The 24368-nt window shown below is 41.8% G+C and overlaps 3 protein-coding genes across 4 annotated transcripts in view; 1 reads left to right on the forward strand and 2 right to left on the reverse strand.

Annotated features, from left to right (window-relative positions):
• Positions 1 to 1977, reverse strand: part of vav2 (vav 2 guanine nucleotide exchange factor) — a 203568-nt gene extending 201591 nt beyond the window's left edge. Inside the window, exon 1 of the mRNA XM_084572672.1 lies at positions 1436 to 1977. Within this exon, the coding sequence (XP_084428798.1) occupies positions 1436 to 1639 (204 nt within the window). The 5' untranslated portion in view covers positions 1640 to 1977. The remainder of the gene's footprint in view (positions 1 to 1435) is intronic.
• Positions 1978 to 9098: 7121 nt separating this feature from the next.
• On the reverse strand, positions 9099 to 17403 carry LOC311507326 (bromodomain-containing protein 3-like). 2 transcript variants are annotated; one of them, XM_084571629.1, is made up of 10 exons: positions 17007 to 17403; positions 15829 to 16116; positions 13624 to 13761; positions 13406 to 13541; positions 12846 to 13111; positions 12621 to 12749; positions 12335 to 12514; positions 10982 to 11127; positions 10608 to 10882; positions 9099 to 10479 (listed from the first exon to the last, which is right to left on the reverse strand). In XM_084571629.1, exons 2-10 carry the CDS (start codon positions 16015 to 16017, stop codon positions 10376 to 10378), a joined length of 1563 nt encoding a protein of 520 aa, XP_084427755.1. In that variant the 5' UTR covers positions 16018 to 16116; positions 17007 to 17403; the 3' UTR covers positions 9099 to 10375. The 2 variants fall into 2 exon arrangements, with proteins under 2 accessions (XP_084427755.1, XP_084427754.1); XM_084571628.1 differs by having other exon boundaries at positions 12846 to 13141.
• Positions 17404 to 17746: 343 nt separating this feature from the next.
• Positions 17747 to 24334, forward strand: wdr5 (WD repeat domain 5). Its single transcript, XM_084572885.1, has 14 exons — positions 17747 to 17925; positions 18869 to 18978; positions 19157 to 19265; positions 20419 to 20492; positions 20974 to 21063; positions 21262 to 21351; positions 22093 to 22176; positions 22265 to 22320; positions 22457 to 22503; positions 22619 to 22694; positions 22825 to 22858; positions 22942 to 23016; positions 23098 to 23185; positions 23306 to 24334. Exons 2-14 carry the CDS (start codon positions 18901 to 18903, stop codon positions 23404 to 23406), a joined length of 1002 nt encoding a protein of 333 aa, XP_084429011.1. The 5' UTR covers positions 17747 to 17925; positions 18869 to 18900; the 3' UTR covers positions 23407 to 24334.
• Positions 24335 to 24368: the final 34 nt, after the last annotated feature.

The raw sequence follows: 24368 nt of genomic DNA on the forward strand, positions 1-24368 counted from the left end.
GCCGATCAATTTACATTTTCTCTAAACCTCAAACAAAAGCAAGGCATGCCTACAAGAAAGCGGTAACCAACACAGACAGAGTGGAAGGCAGACAGATGAAGAGACAGACATTCACACATTATTATGACAGAAAGGGGTCACGGAAGGTGTGCCAAGAATATTAGACAAATGTGCTGTCAGCGGCCGATTGCTCTGACATGGTGTCTGTCTGGGCCTCTACGGGCACGACAATGAGAATAACCCGAAACGGTCTCCATTGCAAGCAACCAAAGATTCATTCACCAATTTTTAGAACCCTTAGCAACGTTTCAGTGCAGACAGGCGAGTAAAAGTCAATAGAAACATTTGCCACAGCACATTTGTGCTCCATTGCTGTGGTCGTGTAAACTTCCTGTGGCACCCGACACTTCCTCATATTGGCTCTGGAAACATGAATGAGCTGAAGTGGAGAGGGAGCTTTACGGAAGCAGAGGCGCATCACATCTACGCTCCAAACCTCTAATCGCACCGCAGTGTAGACTTGTGTTATGTTTGAGTCTAATTATACACCGAGGTGGTTATTCCTCCGAGTTTCTCCTCAAAGGACTAGAAGTAAACCTAGTCTCTGACTTCCTGACTTCCTCAGATACAAACTGGGTAAAGCTGCTGCTCGTGGCAATTACTCAGTCATGACTGGGGTAAGAGTATCCCCTAAACTTCTTAACCTCTGATTTGCTAGTATTTCATCTAGAGAGCTGCCACACCCACCTACAAAACAAAGAGAAAAAGAAAACTGGTGCTAATTACTGAACCAAGGATGCATAAACCTTTCACTTCCTTTTCCTTTAACAGTTTGTTATCACAGCTCACTTCCACTCAGCCTCTGCTAGTTAATACTCAATTAACACCCTCTAAAGCAAATGTGAAGATGCTGTAGATGCCTACTGCGACTGTCATGATATTCCTGGTGGACACTAAAATCTTAAGAATAAGGCATCAATTGTAAACCTTATATGTGCAAGAATATACATTTTGTTAGGGCACTGCACTGGTAGAGCCAGATACAGAGGCAACCATCAACCCAGAGGTGCCACATTATTCTGAAAACCCTTGCTTAGCCTGTGCACACTAAACGAAGCACATATTAGTGTATGCACTGTGAGCATGAGTTAAACCACTGTATTATCACACATGCACTGACAGTAGTGCCAAGCAGTGGGCTTGTTGTGACAGGAAGGTTTCTTGTTAAAAACCTTCTGATCAACTGGGGAAACATAGGAAGGGAAACGTTGTGCCCTAACATACAGTTCTCCAAACAATTGAGGCAAACCATGGAGCATGCCAGTGGAGATCCCACGAAATGAATGAGCAGCAGAGCAATGAGCATGTGTAGCCCCTGGGTGTAAATCAATCCCAATCATCTGCCGGTTTGAAGTTCACAACGAGCCCGACTCACCTGTGACATCTGGGGTCTGAAATTGATCTCCTTCAGGTCCACGGATCCGGGGGACAGGTTGTGCAACATCTGGCACAGCAGCACTCCGTCCCTGAGGGCCTGCGCCAGGTCGAAGACGGCCGCCGAGGGCCACACGACCCGGTGGTTCGGGGGCAGGACCTTGCAGTCAATCAGCCACCGTCCGCACTGCCTCCACTCCTCCATGTCGGCTCCAGGGGACTCTCCTCGCAAAAAAAATAAATAAATAAAAAATTAAACGATCCGAGAGCTGGTTCGTAAGCGAGCCGAGAGCGGCGTTTCAGTTCTCACAAGCAGACGTCGGTTCCCCGCCGGCTCCGGGCGTCTCGATCATTCACTAACAGCTCGATTATCAGGCGATCTCACAACTTTACTTTGCAGGTCATCACACTAGATCCACATATCCAGACGCGTGTCAGCTCTCCCGTCTTCCCGACATGAGGGCTTGGAAATAATAACACTGGTCCTCCTCCGGCGCACGGTGACGATGTGAACAGAAAACAGAGGCGTGCTACGGCGATTTTCTCCTCTTCATTCTTAAAAAGTTTCTTCAGCATACCCTACACACACACACACACAAAAAAAAAAAAAAAAAAAACGGAGCGAACGGAGGCTTATCCGAGCGGTGCCAAACAAAACAGCTGGATGCAGCGGTTTGTCATGTACAGACTTCCCCAGCGCGTCTCACATTTCAGCGAACCATGCAGCTGAGCCTACCTACCGTGCGATGTGGAAGAAGAAGAAGAAAAAGCGGCGCTTTTAAGTCTCTTTGGATGTTGAGCGAAAAGCCCGGAGTCACCCACCGCATTTGCATTTAACGTTTCCTCTTTAGTTGAAAACGCCAGAGACGAGAACTTCCAGTTATTTCCAAGAGCAAAAGACAAAAAAAAAAAAAAAAAAAAAAAAAAATCAAAATAAAGAAAATGAGACGCTTGGAGCACCCCTCTTTGCACAACACGGTTTAAACGCTCGCCAGCAGCGGAAACATGTCCAGGGTAGAGAAGAAGAAGAAAGGGGAAAAAAGGCAGTTTGCGTTTACATTTATCCTGTTTTTGGGGGTACTTTTGTTTCGCGTCCTCAAAACAGCGTTAAGCGTGCGTTCAGTTGAGCTTTTACTCTGATTTCTGCCTTCCTTCCGTTCATGTCCGCGCTCTCCCTCTCCCTCTCTGTGTGTGTTTCCCTTTCGGACGGAGATGTTTAGCGGGTCTCAACTCCCGACCCGGAGCTGCGCAAATCCGACGAGGACAAAAAAAAAAAAAAAAACAAGGGTCCAGTCTTCCGGCTCACCCAGAAGAAGCTGTCTCCCCGAAGGAGCTGTCGTGTGCCTATTATCCGGCGTGAAGTTCTAACTCGGCGTCCACACTTTCCTGATGTGCTCCCGAGATTTGGAGTTTCTTCTATTTTCTTTTGCTTGTGAGTGCGCACCCTGGCGGACGAAGCGCGCACTGCGGCCACTGACATAATGAGATTAAAAGAACTATTTAAAACATGCACACACGCGACGATGTAATGTCTGCTGTAAAATAAATCCACGCTGATGTTTCCGTGTGATTCTGTGTGGAGTGGGCTTGTTACAACCAACGAAGCCTAATACACCAGGCGGGCATTACATTATGACCACTAACAGGTGAAGTGAATAACACTAATTATCTCCTCATCATGGCACCTGTTCGTGGGCGGGAAAAAATAGGCAGTGAGTGAAGAACTAACACATCCTCAAAGTTGATGTGTCAGAATCAGGAAAAACGGGCAAGCGTTAGGATTTGAGCAAGTATGACAAGGGCCAAATTGTGATGGCTAGACAACTGGGTCTGAGCATCTCCAAAACTTGGTGGTGTGTTCCCAGTCTGCAGTGGTCAGTATCTATCAGAAGTGGTCCAAGGAAGGAACAATGGTGAACCGACTCACTGATGCCCGTGTCAGAATACACAGTGGCTCACAGTTTGTTGCATGTCGTACTGCATAGCCGCAGAGCAGCCAGAGTGCACATGCTGATCCCTGTCCGCCACCGAAAGTGCAATACACCCTTTTTTTGTGTAAAGGTAAGATTCGGGTTCAGATAAATGTGACATCATAAAAACACACCACGCAAACCACCACTGTTACCATAGCTAGAAACCCACTCCATCCTTTGCTGGTGAAAAACTGATTGGCTTGTTGTGACATGTTCCATCATACCCGTTGTTTAGCCACTGCCATGATGTCGGTTTGAAACAAAGCCCATTCATTCTGGGAATGACACATATCACAGTCATGTTGGTATTTTCATACACTGTAACCCAGCACAGGTATGAATATACACCGATCAGACATAACATTATGAGCACCTTCCTAAAACAAAAAACCTACAAAACAGTATTGACTCATCAGCTGTTGGGTCCTATGGCTTGAGGGGAGGGAATCAGGCTTGTTCCAGTGCATCCCATGGATACTTGATCAGTTTGGAATCTAGTGAATTTGGAGGCCAGGTCAACTCCTTGTGCTATTTGGTCGTGTTTTTTGAGTTGTTCATAAACCGTTTTTGCGTGTGTGTCTGTATCAAGCTGCCTCCTGCTGGGGATGGATGCTGCCATCAAGCAGTGTCATTGCTATGTGGTGGTGGTGTCTGGTCTGGTCTAGGTGGGTGGTACATGTCTAAGTAACATCCACATGAATGCCAGGTCCAAAAGTTTCCCAGCAGAACATTGGATTGTCACAAAATGGTCAATGTTATTCACTTACTGTGACGTGGTTTTAATGTTGTGGCTGATCGGTGTATACAGCCATATAATCTGATTTCACTGTTTCAGGAGCTGTCACTCTGGGGAGATTTGAATAGAACCAGTTCTCCCATGACATGTAAAGATATCTTATGTAAAAAGGCTGGTCTGATTTGGCTGGTGTATGCAGGCTGCGGGTATGTAACCTCTCCATAAAATGCTGGTAGTGTAATTTGGCAAATGGTGTCAACATGTTCACAATATCAAGACTTTAGCTTAAAACTAACTGGTGAATATTTTTCTAGGTTTCACATCGGTTGTATAATAAAAAAAAAAAAAAGACACAACCATTCTTTACAACTTTTTGATACTGATATTCTTCTTTAATTGAGTATTTCCTTGCTCGTTGTTAAATCCATCCCTCTACCTCAATTTCCCAATGATGCCTCTTGTTATTAAAATAATCAAAATTGGCCAATTAATCACTTAATTGTCTGCGACATCAATATGCTACCTGTTCATTGCTAATCTCCCTTTGTCACATCTCATTACTTTTTCAACTCGGTTATCATCTTTGCAGTTTCCCCCCTCCAGAATCCCTCGAGGACCTAATATTTTCTGTGCTGTTTAAGATGACAAACATTAACACAAAGCCAATGTACAATGCCAATCTTGCAGTCAATAACATCTCTGTCTGATATTGTGACATGTATCATCTGTAAATGTGATGGGGCAATTAAAGATAAAAGTATATGGAGACAGAGTCTTCAGGAATGACTCATAACGACCACTATTCATTAGGTTTGTGAGCACTCTGTAGACTTTTGTCACTTTTAGAACCGGCAATGTTAAAGAGCTAGTTGTTTGTTTCTGCATATTTACGTGTAAAAACAGAGCTGCTCCACTCTTGCAACTGGTCACTTCCAGCAGCCTGTGAAGGTACCGAGCCTGCGTGTTCCAGCCTCGATCCAAAGCTCTCGGTAGTGCTAGAAAAGGAGATAAACAGGGTGAATTGAGGGAGAAGCAGGTTCAAGAGAGAAATTCATTGGACGCAAATTAGTACATGCCCCCAAGTACAGGATGAGTCATCAACATTTTTAATCATTTTCCTGTTAATAACAGATTCTTAAATACCACTAAGAATGACCATACACAACCTTTTCATTTGATATTATTCATTATTGTTCCAGATACTTTTGTATGGTTGACATATAATGGATGACATATTACATAAAAAAAAAATTCATGAGTTCTTTAACCCTTTAAAACCTAATGTATCTGCACAAGCACACTTTGGATTACCGTAATTATGTCACATTTGCACCACTGGAAAAATTCCAGCGGTTTCTGAGACGTTGCGCTTTACAGCCAATATTGTTGCATTATGGTAACTTCACTTGCACCTCTTAGTAAATTTTAAATAACTGTTCCAGTTATTCTGCAGGATGGGCAAAAGCACTTACACACAGGACATTTTTTAGTCAAATAATTAAAGAAAAAAAAAGTCGAGGTGGACATTTTGAGGCTTAGGTGTTAAAGGGTTTAGCAGTGCCAATTTACAATGTTTGCTGCCCTTTTCCACAGGTTGGCACACAGGGGGATGACATTTACTAATTCCAAGTGAAGTGTAGAGAAAATGGTAGCTGCTGCTTTTGTTTACTCCAAGAGATTTTAGTGCGGGAGAATTATCGCTGGATCTTCCCCCTCGTCCTATGGATGGGGCCCTCAAAAGTAGGCCCCTAAGGGCTGGCTTTACTCTAACAATGATAAAGCCAGCCTTCGGAGTGCACCCACTCTCGGATGCATCTGTTGCTATTAAGGCACCTCTCACTGCAGAGTAGGGTGTCTACATGCCTTATGTCTGTTCATAGCTTCACGCAAGTAGTGTATCAAATGTTTCCATGGTAGCTGCAGGCCACATTTCTGAAACAGCATACACTAAGCGTACACTTTGTGATCTGCTTTGATTTGAGGTTGTTCACATCCAAATTAGAGGAAAGCTGTAGGAATTTTAACCCTTTTTACACACAGTCTCTTTATTAGCAGGTGCTCAAATGGACCTGGACACTCAAAAACTGTTTCATGGACAGGCGTGGGATATTCCTTTGCTGTTTCTTTATCAATGAGGCAGGCAAAAGGTCAGGAATTGCATTTTGGAAACTAATCCTGTGAACATGCATTCAAAGGATCCCTCAGTGTAAAGTGAAACTGTCCCTCCTTAAGCTGCGAAAACAGAGCAAATTCATCAAAAAGATAGCAGGAACCTTAGGAGAGGCCAAATGAATGGTTATGAGACACAAGCAGCTGGATGAGTTCTGAAGTGCCGAAGCAAAGTTGTCAACAGCAACCCAGAGCTTTTGAATTCTGCCATTGTCTGTTGATCTAATAGATCAAGCATGCTTGCAGCACTTGCTGAAGACAAACCAAAAGACAGAAAGACCCACACAATGACAGCTACAATAAAGGCCTGGCAAAGCATCACAAGGAAAGAAACCCATTCTACATTTGACTGGGGTACAAAAAGAAACCCCGGGGTGCTTGGTTCTACTGGAGAAGAAGCTTGCTAGTTTTGCTAGTCTACAGCAACTGTTGTAACAGTACCAGTATACCAATCAAGCATAACATTATGTCAGGAGAAGTGAATAACATTGACCATCTTGTAACAATACAATGTTCTGCTGGGAAACTTTTGGACCTGGCATTTGTGTGGATGTTACTTAGACATGTACCACCCACCTAGACCAGACCAGGCACCCCCTAACCCATAGCAATGAGAGCAGAGGCCCAAAGCCCCCCACTAACAACATTCTGTTGCCAGACACCACAGGACACCCTCAGAAGGCTCATGTGCATTTTCTGATGAGTCACAACTGTTTTGGAGGCACAAGGGAGACCTACACAACATTAGGAAGGTGGTCATAATGTTATGCCCCTTCCCCAGTGTTACAGGGTTTAGTCAAACCACCTGAATACCACCAGCAAACCAAAAGTCTGCATGGTATCAACTGGAAAGCGCCTGGAATGATGAGCGCCCTGTTCTTAGACGTAAGGATAATCCCTGGCCAAAATCGACAATCCTTGTTTACAGAACATGTACAGCCCATGCGGCCTAGGAGTATTACAAGATTTCATCTTTTGTGGTTTTCCTGGTCTGGAAATCAGTTTTGGCTTATAGTCTCGGCCTACAAGAATCATGCTGTCAGCAGAGAAATGTCAGAATGACTATAAATGCGAGCTGAACGCACTGCTCATTTAACACTACATCAGATCTGAGCCGACAACGCTCTGTAAACTTGCATATGCAACACTGTTCAGATGGGAATAGGGGAGTAGCAGATATGAATGTCCAATGTATCCTGCGATGTACAAATGCTCTTTGAGTTCGGAGCCATGAGATCACTTAACATTTAAAGAGCCTTTGAATGGTCCCATCAGCCCAAAATATAGCTTATGAATCCTTAATCAGGCCTTTGCTCAGGAAGAATTGGATCGCAGAGCTCCAACCATTTCCACAGACCGTTGGAGAAACAAAATGCAACAAAAAAGTAGCTGGAGAAACAGCTTTACTTTCTTTAGTCTGAAGATAAAGTTCTGGAGTAACCTTGTGATTGTCAGCTTAGCTTTCTTTTATGACAAATGTGACGCTGTACATAACTTTAACTCGAAAGAAAAAGACATCTCTCTGAATCCTGTCTAGACAGGTAAATGAAGATGAACAGATGCAGCTGGAACATGGTGTTGTGGCTTTAAATCCTCGGCGCACTTTACAGAAATCAAGCAGAAACATTCAAAGAGAACAAGGGATCTAAGCTAAATTAGAGTTGATGGTGGGCTAAAGGTAACACCAACAAGCTTATAATCGGAAGGTTGATAGCACAATTACTAATGTAGTACCTTTGTGCAAGGTAGCAGACCCAGTGCTACTAAGCCTAAGGTCCTATGCAGCTGCCATACACGAATGCACCACATGAATATACTGTGTGTGAGTGTGATGCAGTGGAGAGCCGCAAAAGATCGTGCTCAGCAAAATCTCTTCCTGCGTAAGTAATGGTTTTGAGATGGATTAATAAGCACCATAAAGTTTGCTACAAATTGAGTATGTTGAAATAAAAGAGGCTCTCACTTCACTGAGAAAGGTATCAGCTAATTTGCAATTAAGGTTCTTGATATATGTCGCATTAGCATAAATCGTTCACCACACAAAAGTGCATACATGTGCAGTTCAGTCTATATGCCTTGATTCTAACGGACATTGACACGAAACCACATTAACCAAGTTTTTATTTATTCCCCACCGGTCTTCTGCGAGGTGGTGAAAAGGGGAAGGAAAACCAGCGATCCATTAATCAAAACAACCACAGGCTCAATTGTGATGCATGTGCAGAGCTACATGTGTGCGTGTGGTCATTTTAACATTGGATCCATGCGCGGACTGAGTGATGGCCAGAAGTGGCAGCAATGACTCGGTGTCATTTGAGCTGTGGCATTGATCAATCATACCCCGAGGTTGCTGGGGGCTGCCGCATGGCATGTTCCGTGTGTTATGATGGGAATGCAGGTCACAAAGAGCACGTCACACTGCGACGTACACGGTGAAAGGACAGCAAGCTGGGCTAGTAGAAAAAGTGGGGTAGATGATGAACAGCCCCACAGGGTGCATGCACTTGAGCTTCATAGTTATTTTTCAGCATCAATACACAAATTGATGTGTTAGTAAGCTTATGTTTTAAATTGATATCGACATTCATACAGCCATGTTTACATCTTCTATGGACGTTTGGAATGTTTCATGTATTTACAGCATAGTTTTTGTGTATATTGTGTATTGTTCTATTTTTGTATCTTTAAAAGTGTCCTGTTTTACACGTCAGACTGCTCACATAGGCCTTCAATTGCTCACTTCAATTGCGCTTTCTGAAGCTGAATCTGAATAAAGGCCAGTATGGTACATGACGTCCATCTAGTGGCGGACAGCTGAACTGCAGGCAGTGTTGGGCCAAAGAGGCCCAGCTTGCGTTCTCAGTTCATCTTTAGTGTCTTTCCTCTGACAGTGAATCAGTGCTGCACCGCCACAGACTACTCATATACTCATACCCTGCACAGATGCAGTGCTCCCGGTGCATGTTAGGAAGTTAAGCACTGAGATGCAACGGAGTGTACGGAGGCACCAGCTGTTTGAACTGGGCGGTGATGGGCCAGCGCCAGTTTCTGCAGAGCAGTTGGCAGGCCAGCTGGACGTGGAGTTAATGTTTGAGTCAAGGTGGCCTTCTCTCACTGTTGTGATGTTTACTAAAGGGTTTTTATTAAAGATATTTCACACATTCTTTGTAAGACAATCCTTGTGCTTTTATTGACAAAAAAAACCTTATGCCAGGCTGTGAACACACGTACAGTAAAGACAAACCGCCTTTTCTTTGGATCAAACCTTCTTTACAAGCTGAATACGTTGGAAAACAGCTTTAAGAATGAAGTTTGATTTTTATGTACATTACATGTGCTTTCAAGTAAGTATTAGAAAAATCTACAAGGCACTTGAAGAGGAATGCAAACGGAACATTTGCAATAACGACTCATGAAACTCTAAATTATTATTAACAAAAATGTCTATGGTTATTAAAGATCAATTCTGATGAATTCCAACATTTTGCAATCACTACAAACTTCAGTGTTTCCTGAAGAGACCTACCAGCTTCCTTGTTTTCATGTTTAATCAGAATTCAACAAAGCTGAAGTGCTGACACTTGAAAAAGTAAGGTCATTGATCAACACCATGGTCGCCCTTATCAAATGTACATTACTGTAACATGGTGACAGTTATAAAAACTGGAGATTGAAACCAACTCACAGAATGAACATCTGCTAGTGAGAGCTGCCGAGTTAAACAACAGCATCTTAAAAAGAACGTAAGTGTGTTTCAATGCTGTGGTTTCAATTTAACATAATGGACAAAATGACTGACAATACCTGGATATTGGCTTAAACTCAGCTGTTGTGAAACGTGCTCTAGCCTCAGCAGAACGCCATCCAGCTCTGCAGCAGATTTATATCGTCTGATAAGAAACACCACAGACGGATATTGTGATTTACACAGAAAGAAACAGAGAGCAGCAACAGTGAATACAAAAACATGTGGGGGAACTTTCACCTTATAGAACACAATAACAAATAAAAAAATAACATCTTTTGGTCACAAAATAATAAATAAATAACGGCAACACAGTCATCATGAGTCACTGTCTTCTGTACTGGAGTCAATGGAGCTGCTGGTGTCAGAGGCTGAAGAGCTGCTGCTGCTGACATGATGGGATGCAGTCTGACTGCTTTTCTCTGGATGAAGGGGAATAAAAAAGTACCACTGCTAATTAAAAGAGTCTGGTGGGAATGAACTCATTTGAGTAATTAGCACTTTCAAGTCAAATGAGACAAGTGAAGCAGCAAAAATATTTTATACTTACTTTGAAATTTCTTAAACCTCTTGTACAGACATGATCTGACGTATTGCTCCAGCTCACGCAGAGTGGACGGCTTCAGTCTCTCAAAGTCAATCTCTATCTCATCTGGATTGGTGCTGGACATCGAGGGCTCTCGTGTCTGAATGATGTGCACCACGCGGCCCAGCTTTATGCCAGGTAACCGGTTAATGTCAAGGCTCAGCTGCTGCTTCTCATCATACGTCATTGGTAAAGACGCGTCCTCTGAATCCCAGACTCTACTTCCCTTCCAAGACTGTCTGAAATGAAGACGAAACAATGACATGTCTCTTTGGAAGTGAAATAAAATACTACAGAAAATATAGTACTTATGGAGAGTCTTATTTAAAGCATCACACCTGGAGCTGGAGTTTGGAGCGCGTGTGGAATTAATACTTCCTTTACTTTGCCGGATGTTCTCTTTCTTGTCCTTTTCTTTTTTTCTCTTAGGTTTACTCACAGGTGCTTCAGACAGTGCAGTCAGCTGTTCATGAACAGACTTAAGCTGGAAAGAGTCAACAAAAATAGTTAGGTCCATCTACTTTACAACACTTAACACACAGTTATATTACGGCCATAAATAACAGACATCCAAATTGGACAAAGGGTTTATAAATGATGACTCTTTAACATATAACTGCTTCAAAGGTAATTGACCAGTTGACTCAGACGATCTTTTATGGACAGTTGTTAGAAATTGCTTCAGCATTGTGCACCCAAAACCTGCGCTCAAAGGAGCTCTCGATGCAAGTCAAACAGGCCATCGTTAGGCTGCAAACACAAAGCACATCAGAACCATAGATGGAACATTATAAGTGGCTGAGGGAAAAAAAGAACACACACTAGTGAGCCCAGCAACATAAAAAGGCTTGGGCGTCTACTGAAGACGGAAGCGGTAGACGATCACAGAATCCTTTCACAACATCCAGCCAAGGGAACTCTGCAGGAGGTAGGCATATCATTATCCCAGTCTACTTTAAAGAAACTAGTTCAGTAGAACAAATACACAGGGTTCACCAGAAGGTGCATCATTCATAAACAATGACTGAATAGAAAGACTAGATAACTAAATATGAACTTAACTGCACAGGTTACTGTGGTGGTACATAATGATGGAATAAAACAAAAAGGGGTGAAGACATTTAGCAGTACCAAGAAACCAAAGAAGAGGTGAGAGTCAAAGAGTAGTTGTGTGATATTGTGTAATAACTGATTGAAGGGAATGCAATTATTGTACGGTAGGACAAGTCCAACTCAGCATATGAGTTTGTCAGTGTCCTCTGCATCTGATATTTTTTTTCTCGCTGTTCCTGCTGTATACTTGAGAGTCAGAAGGTAAGGTGATAGAGCCATCGATGTTATCATAAGACCCAGACAGAGGTCCTGCAGGTCTAATCAAAGCTGGAGAAGCGCCTCAGTTCTCATCTCACATAAAATCTCTTTCAAAATTTAGCCTGTGGGTCATTTGCTAGTTGTTTCTATATTCTATGCTGCAACCTGCCAACTACAGTCTGCTCCAGGAAATTCTCTCATCTCATGTGGAAAAGCTTTGGTGAGTGGAGAGGTTCTGCCTTTACAGTATTGTATTTAACAGCATACAGAAGGGTTTTAATAGTGCGTGCTATGGTAGCTTTTGCAAATGAGGGCCCAACCATAGACATTTAACAGGTCAACTGATATGTTACATAAAAAAAACCTTGTTTTATGCCCACCTGCTCTTGCAATTCAGCAAGTCGGGTGGCGCGCTCCTCTGCCGTCTCTGATTTGTCCAAACTGGAGATGTTGTCAGCCGTCCCGCTTACGCCTCCACTCTTAGCAGACATGCAACCCACCGGTGAAATCAAATCCACGCGCTCGTCTGGCATCTTTGCAAACCTTTTCTCGAACACTCCCTGAAGCAAATATACGCATAAGGACAGACAAGAATGGTGAACGGAGAGCAGACACAAGATCCATTTTAAAGTCTTTGTTCATTCAAGTCAGTAATTCACAACCCACCTGAAGTTTTCTGGCCTTGGCGACAACATCGTGATGGGAAGGGTTGTATTTGTAGCAGTTAGAAAAAATTAACCGAACATCTGCAGCAAATCCTTGAGCATCCTGGTATTCTCCTGCATCCATCTTTTTCTGCAAATAAGAAATTAATTAAATGAACTGAACCACTGACAGAGTGATTATATGAGAACAGTGCATATATGCTTTAAAATATATAAATAAACATACTTTAATAGTGCTGAGATCCATTGGGTATTTGATGATGTCATGGTAATCGTGGAGCTGCAGAGCCTCAGCATCTACAGGCTTATAGAAAGGCCAGGCGTAGCCATAATGTTTCTTGGACAGCATTTCCTTCAGGATATCACTGCAGTACTTAAGCTGTTCACTCAGGCTGAACTGTTTGACTTCTTGTTGCGGCGACTCCTTCTCTTCAAAGTCGCTCTTAGAAGGAGTGATAGCTGGGCCTGCACTTTCACGCTTCCTCCTGCTTTCTGATAAAACATCCATACGGGTTACGACTGCTGTGGACACATCGAAAAGTAAGGTATAAAGAAAGATAAATACATATTTTAGACCACTCCGAGTTTTTCTTATTACTCTTATCTGAACTATTTCCCCCACTGATCTGTGAAAAGCACATGCACAGGTCTGTATTTCTTGGCGTTTATGCAACATAAATGACATCCACAAAAAAAAGAAATGTTCTTTAGTTAACTCTAATGACTATTTGGTGTTGGGAGCATTTGAGGTCCAGGGGTTTCTTCTATGACCAGTGGCCTACCTACCTTGAGTGCTGCTCTTTTTTCCCTTCCCTTTGGCTGCATGAGGAAAGATCTCCACTTCCCCCTGAGGCATCTGAGAAACTTTTTGCAAGAAAATCTTTTCCAAGGCGAGGGCCATCAGCACTATGTCATCAGTAGGCTGGAGAGGACAGAGTCTATGAGGACTTGTAGTAAAGAAGCGAAACCAGCAATGTTTTTTTTCCAAATATTACAAAGTTTACCTTGTTATATATGTAGCAGTTGGTGAACATGGTGTTGAAGTCTTGCAAACATTCACTCGCACTCCAGTAGTAGTTGTTCTCAAGTCGTTTCTTGATGGTTCCCAAGTCCATAGGAGATGTAATTACTTTATGATAATCCTGATTAAAAAAAGAGTCAGTGTCAGATTATCATACTGTAGTCTTGGTTTTTGTTCTATCCCATATTGTCAGGAAGCTCAGGAAGTTTGGCTGATGAAGGAAAATCCATCATTGCACAATTCCTGTGTGTTAACAGACTTTTTCCAGTTTATTAGCGGATCTTGTTTTGGCCATATTTTCTGTCAGTCATAAAACATCACACTCACTGAGTGAATTTGCTTAATTAAAACAGAGTCAGATGAGGCAAGAAACATGAGCATTCAGAAGACCAGGTAGTTTTTACAGAAACCCCAAGGAATGTCAAATATGGGCAGATATGAAGCTAAAAGCAGAAACGAAGGCAAACTATTACATTATTAGCAAACTGTACAGCAGCTCCATTTAGATAACCTGGCAAAACACTGTGTGCTCTGTTTCTTGCCCTTGACTTTGCTATCATTGTGGTGCTATTTTATCAAGACTGAGACAAATGTTGGCCAAAACTATAGCCATAAGTAAGACCCCATATTGTAATAAATTGGAATAAAGCTTAAACTATCTCAGCATGCAAACAGTTTTCGTGCTTTTGTTTGCCATGGTTTGGGATACTCCAAAGTGTCCCAGGTCATCTGGATAATACCCAGAGCTCACTGTAGACAGTTTTAATTGGGTCTAATTATGGGTTATTTAGGACAATTAAATGAGTTAATAAAATTAATTACATTCCACCACAAAAGCACCTACTTCTATCTGACAAGGCATTAAGTACTAGTACTGTATTTCATGAATGCAGGTTCAAGGCAATTGGGATGTTGTTGAGATAGATTGAGACACCACATTCCAATGTCTCTATACTCACTGTGATGTTTAAGGGGGGTGTGCATGAAAATTAGGAGGCAACCAAAACCAGGAGAGAAACAAAAAACAGGGGTGAGCAAATCTTACACACCCACATTAATAACTTCAATGACAGAGTTAAAAAAAACAAAGATAGGAGAGGGTTTAGAAGCAGTTTTACTAAAGTAAAAATAAGAGGAAACCAGAATTTTTTCCATGAGGCAACATAGACACATACACCGATCAGACATAACATTATGACCACTGACAGGAGAAGTAAATAACATTGACCATCTTGTGACAATACAATGTTCTGCTGGGAAGCTTTTGGACTTGGCATTCATGTGGATGCTACTTAGACATGTAGCACCCACCTAGACCAGACCAGGCACCCCCACCTCATAGCAATGACACCCCTTGATGGCAGCAGCCATCCCCAGCAGGATGCAGCCTGACACAGGCACACACACGCACAAACAGTTTAGGAACAACTAAAAAAGCATGAAAAACAGCACAAGGTGTTGACCTGGCCTCCAAATTGGCTAGATCCCAAACTGATCAAGTATCTGTGGGATGATCCACAGAGGCCCATCCCCTCAACCCACAGGACCCAAAGGCCCCCACTAACAACAGTCTGTTACCAGACACCACAGGACACCCTCAGAAGACCCATGTCCATTCTCTGATGAGTCAGAAAAGTTTTGGAAGCACAAAAATGTGGTCATAATGTTATGCTGGATCAGTTTACATAACAAAAATGATCCAATTCAGGCATGTTTAACTCTTTTTTTTTTTTTTTTTTTTTTTACAAACATATAACTGCCTTTAATATGGATATTTATCACATTTGTAGTGGATGAAATAATCATTTTTCAAAAAACTAATTTACAGCTTACTAGAGCTTCTACAGAGGCAACAGCTGTATGTTTATTTTAGGATTTATTTCCTGTTGCGTTTATTTCAGGAACAAATGCTGAGCCTGTTTGTAGCTACAGTAATTGTCCTTTTTCATTTAAAAAATAAATAAATAAATGAGATACACAATAACACTACTGAAAATAAAAAGCTCCTTCAACAGTTTGAAAATTTGCTATTGCATTAATTGAGTTGTAACAAGAAATATTTAACGTGTTGTATAACTGATAAGAACGTCAATATTTAATATCTTTATACAAGTTTGGGTTGAAAAATTACTATTATCAAATGATTGCAGATTTTGTGATTCACACTCAACATGTGCAAGCTACTCACTGGTAGTCCAAGAGAAACCGCATCAACGGGCTGGTAAAAAGGCCAGGCAAACTGGTGCCGCCACAGGGACTTGATCACCACATTCTGCATGTACTGCAGCTGGTTGGTCCTCCGGCCCGGCTTGTCAGGATTAGTCACCTCAGGAGGTGGAGGATTCACAAGCTGTGGAGGGTCAGTCTCTGCTGACATGATGGCGGGCTGCTGGTTCGTTATCTCCTATGAATTATGTATGACAGGCCTGAGACACAGAGCCACTTCATACATAGTTGTCATACTACATGGTGTGACCTGTCGATGCAAATGAATAAATAGTTAGGATAGTGTGGTTCTCACGGTTTGGATGCTAAGCTGAGCTTTGCATGTTAAATCAGAAAACACAAAATAAAGAAAAACTTACTTTAACAAGAAGTTTCACATCTTGCTCCAAATGAACAAAGCCTTTTATTGTTGTGTAACTCAACACCCTTACTTGTTAATATTGGTTATTTATACTTGATGACAATTTGCTCAGTACTGTACGTATAGCTGTATATTCATAGCCATATTTTCTATTGCAGTCATATTTATATTGTTATTCATATTTATACTCATGTATTTTACAGTCTGTTCAACTCAATTTTGATTTAAGATTTAGATATTTATTATTTTTACTACTGTTTAATTTTATCTTTTGAATACTGTTTTTCACTGTTTATACTGAGCATCTTGCAGAGCTGTAAACAAAATCTCATTGCACTGTACAACCTGTATTCTACAATGACAATAAAGAATAGTCTATTCTACTCTAATTAAGGCGTAATGGGCATGGGTGTGAAATGTTAGGTGTTTCTGACCAAAGTGCAAGCTGAAATGCTTGCAATGCTAGTAATTTTATACTGAGAAAGTAGCAGTAAAGTTTTGACCAACCTTACTTACTTTCATCCCTTGTCATTAACTACCACTATAATGGCACTACTTTAACCAAAAGCGCCAATATAGCACTTACTAAATAGACACAAAGTAATGCTTGAGAATTTTTGGTTTAGCACAATATAAGACCTTTTATCATAAAAGCTAACGGAGAAAACATTCGGCGTGCTAGCTTAACTTGGCTAGCAAAATAAAGCAAAGACGTATGGTGACGATTGGCTGTTAAACACATAATGAATAATAAAACGATTAATATGCCCATTGCCTACTTGGAATTCTCGAGAGCCCTGCTTTCTTTTGACGAGGTCAGCTTTCAGCACAAAGTTCCCCCCTCTGGCGTTTGTCGGAGTTACCTTTCGGCTAGCTTTTATCTTCAGATAACGGCTCCATAAATACCCTTGTACTTGTTTCGCAGGGAATGACGGGAGAGTAGCGGGTAAAAAAACAAAACAAAAAACATAAACACAAGATACTAAAGTGCTTGCTAACTCGTTTTTCTGAAGGCTGATACGTTGGAGCGAGAGTTCAGAAGCTGCTCGACTACAGAAGAGGGTACACCCAGATAAATTAAAACGCTAAGGTACGCTGACCCCAGAGCGCCCTCGGACCAACTACAAACTGTAAGACAATCCAGAGACAGGAGTGTCTGCTGGGCTGGCAACAAATACTCTTCTTCGTTGGTACAGTCATTGGCCGCTGTTTGGATAAAGGTAAATAACGCCACCTACTGTTCTGGTCAGTAATATTCTATGTAATAATACGACTTAAAATAATTTGTGAGTCATAAAAACATTACTTTGTCACTTTAAATCACTTACCGACTAAAACTTGCTTTGAAGTACCGTAATTTTTAAACAATGCTGGTTTAAGTGTAGGAAAGTGTTATAGTTATTTATATAAAAGACAGACCTGTTAAGCTATAGTGACTGAATCGAGTGAGCGTTTTTTTATTTGACAATTTGACCCTCATTAGTTCCCGTTACTCCTGAGCGTAACGCGCAGGCGCAAACCAGCAGCGCACCACATTCCCCGCTTCTCACTTCGTAGGTTTTCCGAGCAGGCAAACATCTTGGAGCAAGACGCTTGATTTACGCGTTCTCCATGATCGTCTGAATAAATATCGGCGCTGTTTTTGTTTCCTATCTTTACGAGGAGTAGCAGTCTAAGCGTGACGCCGCATTAAACCCCGTAAGTATCGTGTTAAGGCCGATTCCTCATTGTTTGAATGGAGGGCCCCTCCGTGGCAGCTCAGCCGATTTGTCAACAGCTTGAGTGCATGTAAAGTAGACGGCTGCACGACCAGACGTCCTTTAGCTTTCCTATAAAACCAGTGGACTTGTGTTATCCTTGTGTGTATTTCATACTTAACATCCTAAATCTCGTAATAAGCATGTAGCTATCGTTAGAATACGATCTGTCAGAGTTAAATTTCACATCGAAGGGATTCCGTCTCGTCCTTTGTTTAATGTTATTTATTTTCTAGTATATCTATTGCCTCTAAAGACAAATAAAAGTTAACACGTTTAAAATAAATTCCAAATAGCCTTAACTGTCTGCGCAAGCCGTGTCTATTTAGCCGTTTCAGCCAACCATAACAAGCCAATTTAGCGTTAGCTCGCTAAAGCTAGCTGGACAAGCTAAGGCTAAAGAAGAAATAGCCGCACTGGTTCTGTATTCTATTAATAGAGCACACAACATAGCTGTACCCTTGTCAGTGGACTCAAATGCGATGTTTGCTTAAAGCAATACTGCCATTTAATAGATATGAATTCAGTCCTCTCTGTTAAATAGTTGCTACAACGTGCATGGTTAGCATAAACATCAGAGGAGACGCTGAGTTTTATTTACAAACTACAGAGATCAACAGATGTTAATAATGAACGTACCTACTGGTTTATTATATATTGTAGTGTATATTTCGTAATATACATTATACACTGATCTGCCTTGTGACATAGAGGCATAAATGTTCTTTTGTTGCTGCAAGTTTTATTTGCAGCTGTTAGCCTGTAACAATAAGGACCCAGCATGTTTGCAGCATGTTGCACAATATTTCATCTTGCTTATCAGTGAACGTGGCTCATAAAGAATTTTATTTCTAACTTATTTCTTCTTTTTTTTTTTTTTGCAGAATTGTGCACGATAGATGCTAATTTCCTCACCATGGCAACAGAAGACAAGAAACCAGAGACTGACACAAAACCTCCAGTTGTCCAATCAGCATCCGCCAGCCAAAGCAAGGTTTGGATTCTCTGAACATTCATTCTTACCGCTCCCCACTCTATTCTAACTGCAGCAATGTACTGATCAGCTTATTAATGCTAATTTCAGGCAAGGTCAAGAAATGTGTAGATGTATTTGTATATTACATATTTGTTTGTCACGCGTCATCACTGTCCTCCTGTGTCGTCTTTTACAGTCTGCACCTGCAAAGCCAAACTACAGCCTGAAGTTCACATTAGCGGGTCACACTAAAGCCGTGTCCTCTGTCAAATTCAGCCCTAGTGGAGAGTGGCTCGCCAGCTCATGTGAGTCCTTTTTTTCCTATTTTTTTTTTTTAATTAACCACATGTGTCAAAATAATCAGGATTACAAACACAGATCACACAGCAATATGGAGTATCGCCTAAAAGTCTTCATAAAATGTTAAGAAATTTGTGATCTATGTTTGTTTTGACCATTGTTAAACATATACAATGGGGTTTGAATGTAGCCATATACATTCAAGTGTGTGTATATATATATATATTCCTTGTCATACACAGAAAAGATTACTCTTTGATTAGCACGTTAACACCTCCTGCAAAATCTAGTAGAAGTGTTGTAGATTTAGATAACACAGGACAGTTTACACTCATTGGTGTGCATGTACTGTCGACAATAGCACCAGATGCCAGAGGAGAATGACATTCGGTCTTATTCACCAGTAGCAGCAGATTAACTGTGGAACCTAGTAGTTTCTGGTTGAAGTTTATAAAATCACCTGGTGTGAAATGGTGAGAGGCGTTTGTTGGTGGTGATCTTCCACTCTCTGTCAACTCTTTACAAAGTAAATCCACCTCTGCCTCAGCGCGCCATTCTGAGGAAACTTAAATAAGGAGAGCGTTGCTGATAAGCCTGACCTCCGGGGGTGATGGATTTGTGAGACGAAGGCATAGCTAGCAAACACCACTCTGTAGCAGGTGTAGTAATTCAGAGCCTAGCTGTTGAACCACTGATGCTAATGAGCTCTGATTTTCATAATCCACAGGGTTATTAGTGGAGTCATGCTTAGTATAAATTCAGTGCATCGTCAAGCCGTGATTTCTGGACCCCACCCAAAAAGATTCTGTATTTTCACAAGTTTTAAGCAATTATTTTCAGTATACACACACGTTCAGGTGTTTAACTTGCTGTTATAAATGACTGAGAACATTGTCACATGTGAGAGGCTGGGAGAGCAGATTTAGACATTTATTTTTTCCTGAAACGTGACTCATTCAATTAAGCAGTTAGCAGAAAATCAGGCTTTTTCTTCAGATCTAATCCACTGACCATCACAGATTCACTTCTATTTATACTTTAGCATACAGTCCTTAATGTGCCGCACCATTATTATGCTTCCTTCACTAGTGAACAAACATGTATGGAATAACACTAAACGATTACTGATTTTTTTAATTTACTTTTTTGTCTTTCCAGCTGCTGATAAACTCATCAAAATCTGGGGCGCGTACGACGGCAAGTTTGAGAAAAGCATATCTGGACACAAACTTGTGAGTTTAACAGCTCCTCATCTGTACTGCTGCTGTGGTCGGGCTTTTGTTTGTTATGAAAATGCTGGGGTTGTATTTGTGCTGATTTTCTGCTCTAGAACAAAGATAAAAAGTAGAAATGGTAAAAAACCAACAACTTAGAGCATTGGACGGGGGAACGCCTGAGGTTCTGGGAGTTACTGTGGATGAAGGAAACGAGGCCATGACTTAGTGGTTACTAATTCTAAATGGAACCTGTAGCCTGTGTTACAGCACGTGAAATGAAAATGTCTGGTTACAGGAATACTCTTTTAAGTACATAACTCCGTCGTTCAATATGATGTACAGGACTACTTCTATGTTTAAAATGCACATGGCTGAATATATAGAGTCTTAGGTATTTCTGCAAATACCAAGAACTATTTATCTAAGGGTTATTAGATGTACTGTGGTCACACAGTAGAAAGAACTTTAAACCTGATTGTCTGCCATGAATCTTTAGGGCATATCTGACGTGGCCTGGTCCTCTGACTCCAACCTCCTGGTGTCTGCGTCGGACGACAAAACCCTGAAGATCTGGGACGTCAGCTCTGTAAGAAACCTGCAACACGATACTAATAGAAATGTCCATCAGTGTAAACAAAGCTAAGAGTCGCATATCTAATCATGATTATTTAAAACTGCAACTTTAACCCTAGTTACTTCTAGTGTGGACTGTACCGATGGTCTGACGCCGGCTGTGTCTGTCGGCGAGAAGTGCCTCATTTCAACCTTTTCTTCCTTATTCCAGGGAAAGTGCTTAAAAACCCTGAAAGGACACAGCAACTACGTCTTCTGCTGCAACTTCAACCCCCAGTCCAACCTTATCGTGTCCGGCTCGGTGAGTACCAAAGACTGCAGATGAAAACCAGATGCGGGGTCCTTTCCTGAAGCTCTCCCTCCAAGCATTGGAAGCATGTCTCTGTCAGGTCTCCTCCAGCTGCTCCGTAATCATCTGGTCAGGATTATTCGAGCTCACTGCAATCCTTCTGCATTCTTATTGAAATAGTTTCCATTCACTTGTATGACAACAGCTGGGTGAGCTAACAGGAATCATTCCATCAATATTTCCACTCACTCAAGTCTGTTGAGTCCCTTTCTTCTTCCCCTATGCTGTAATGGCATGAGCAGAGAGTGACACCAGCGGTATCTCCAAGACATTTATCGGTATGAACGTCACTGATTTAGTTGCAGAGCCAAACGCCACATCGCTACTGTAAACACGTTTCAGTTTATAGCCAAGGGAAAAAGGAGAACCTGATTCTGGCTGCTTCTGTTACCTGTAATCTTAAAAACCTCTACAAATTAAATTCACTGAACCCAGAAGGAGCTGCTGCAGAAGCTTTAGGTTAGGGCAGCAACAAACGACCATTCTTTCTGTTATTTTATGAATGGCTGATAAAACTACTTGGTTAACAACTAATAATAAATGTAACTTCTACCATTAATCTTTCAACCTTTCATTTAAACATTTTAACACGAAATCTATAAATGAAGATGCAACAGTCGTCATCTAAAACCGTAGCGTAACCGTAGTCCTGCCAGCTGTTTTGAATTTTTTTTCTGTGTTTTTCTCTTGTAGTTCGATGAGAGCGTAAGGATATGGGACGTGAAGACCGGGAAATGTTTGAAAACGCTGCCGGCCCATTCCGACCCCGTCTCTGCCGTAAGCTAGTTTGAACTCTTAAACGTTATGTGCTCGCCTTTACGTCACCATGGTAACAACTAGTGTGATGATCCGTCTCGGCCTGCAGGTTCACTTCAACAGAGACGGCTCCCTGATCGTGTCCAGTAGCTACGACGGCCTTTGGTGAGCACACGGAACATCATCCTGGGCGCTTTCAAAAAATAAAACGAGCCGGGCCTGGTTTGCCTTTAAGAACTTAAGCTTAACAATGAACGAAGCCTCTCAGTTGAATAACAACCGCATTATCTCTCGTTCACAGTCGAATCTGGGACACGGCGTCAGGGCAGTGTTTAAAGACGCTCATAGGTGAGAGCTTCACATTTTTACCTCTCCATTACTTTGCTACAGAAAACGCTCCTTAAATGGCAGAAAGCATAAGAAGTCCCTTCTGAACCTTTTCTTGTTTTTGTGCTAATGTCAGACGACGACAACCCTCCTGTGTCGTTCGTGAAGTTCTCCCCCAACGGGAAATACATCCTGGCTGCTACACTGGATAAGTGAGTGTGACAAGTGAATGTTGGCCAGCAGAGGGCAGTGTAACACCACGCTAGGCTTTCCTCTTTAATAAGTAAAGGCTGTTTGGATTGGAGTTGTTTAACAGGTGTACTGTTTGTGTGTACCTTTCAGCACGCTGAAGCTGTGGGACTACAGCAAAGGAAAGGTAAGACACCCTGACAGCTGTCACACACTGGATTATATTCTATTGTTTTGGCCTTCACTCATCAGCCGTCTTATTTATTTCAGTGCTTGAAAACGTACACGGGCCATAAAAACGAGAAGTACTGCATATTTGCGAATTTCTCCGTCACTGGTGGAAAGGTAAGAGCCTGCGTCACTGTTTCAGCCCACCTGCGGTGTAAGAGCAGGGTTTCTTAATGCTGCTTAATGTCCGTGTCGCAGTGGATCGTGTCCGGCTCAGAAGACAACATGGTTTATATCTGGAACCTGCAGACCAAGGAGATCGTGCAGAAGCTCCAGGGACACACAGGTACGGCAGACAGTTCTGTCCTCAGTAACTCTTGATTTGAAGTCTTTGCAGCACTTCCTTCAAATGTAGCTAAATCGGTTGCATTCCTAATTTGCACGTTCTCCCCTCCGATCTCTCCAGACGTCGTCATTTCGACCGCCTGCCACCCAACAGAGAACATCATCGCGTCTGCGGCTTTAGAAAACGACAAAACCATCAAGCTATGGAAAAGCGACTGCTAAAGCCCCTTTTGGATCTTCAAGGCCATTCACGTTTCTTTTATAATATTTTTTTTTCTACATTTTGTTGTAAGAAAAAGGGACTTTTTTTCTAACAGAGAGCTCCTGCTGGATGCAGAGGAAATCAGAAAGGAGAACCCAGTCAGACACACAAACACACACACACAGTCCTGCGGCGGACGCTGTCCTCTCGGCAGCGACGCGTGCGCCACATCCGGTCGTCTCATTAGGGAAAGCGAGTTTTGTTTTGGTCGGCAGCGATGTCCTGGTGCTTCAGTATTTTATTATTATTATTATTTTTTTTTTTTTAACATCACATTAATCTCGATGTCACTGCCTCGTAACAGCTCCTGCACGCGCATCTTGTCTCGTACGGTAAATGTAATAGTTATTTGGCCTTTGTATGCGCACTCATGCCTTTTTGATTTGTGACCATCAGATTTAAGAAAAAAAAAAAAAAAAGGTCACATCTAAATTAAAGATTAAAGCTGCCACAGGAAGATATTAACTAAGCCCTGTGCTTATTTTTGGGGCAGCAAACCAGATTTTGAAAGATTAAATTTATGTCAGTGTAGATGCTTAAAGATAAAATTTCATATGTTGATGTCGGTTTCTTTTTCCCTGTCGTATTAGAGTACATACTTAAACCCTTCTTCTAAAATCTATAACAGTTTACAGACTACAAAAGTGACCAAATGCAGTTATATTTGTGTTCTAGTATTTGTACATAAGACATTGACATGAACTGTGATTTCATTACTTTAGCTGTCTCTGTGTTTTACGTCCTCCTCTGCTTGATTAGCTCCTAGCTCTGCACACACAGCCAGCGGCCTCTGTTCTCTGTAGTTAACCTGGATTCTTGTGGCGTATACCGTATGTTTGCATTTGACAGCTACAACCCACAACTTAATAAAAACCAGTTCTTTTTGTACGTCTCACGTCGTGTGTCGTTGCTTTTTTGCTTC

Source organism: Chelon labrosus (assembly GCF_963514085.1).
Source record: "Chelon labrosus genome assembly, chromosome: 22".
Lineage (NCBI taxonomy): Eukaryota > Metazoa > Chordata > Actinopteri > Mugiliformes > Mugilidae > Chelon > Chelon labrosus.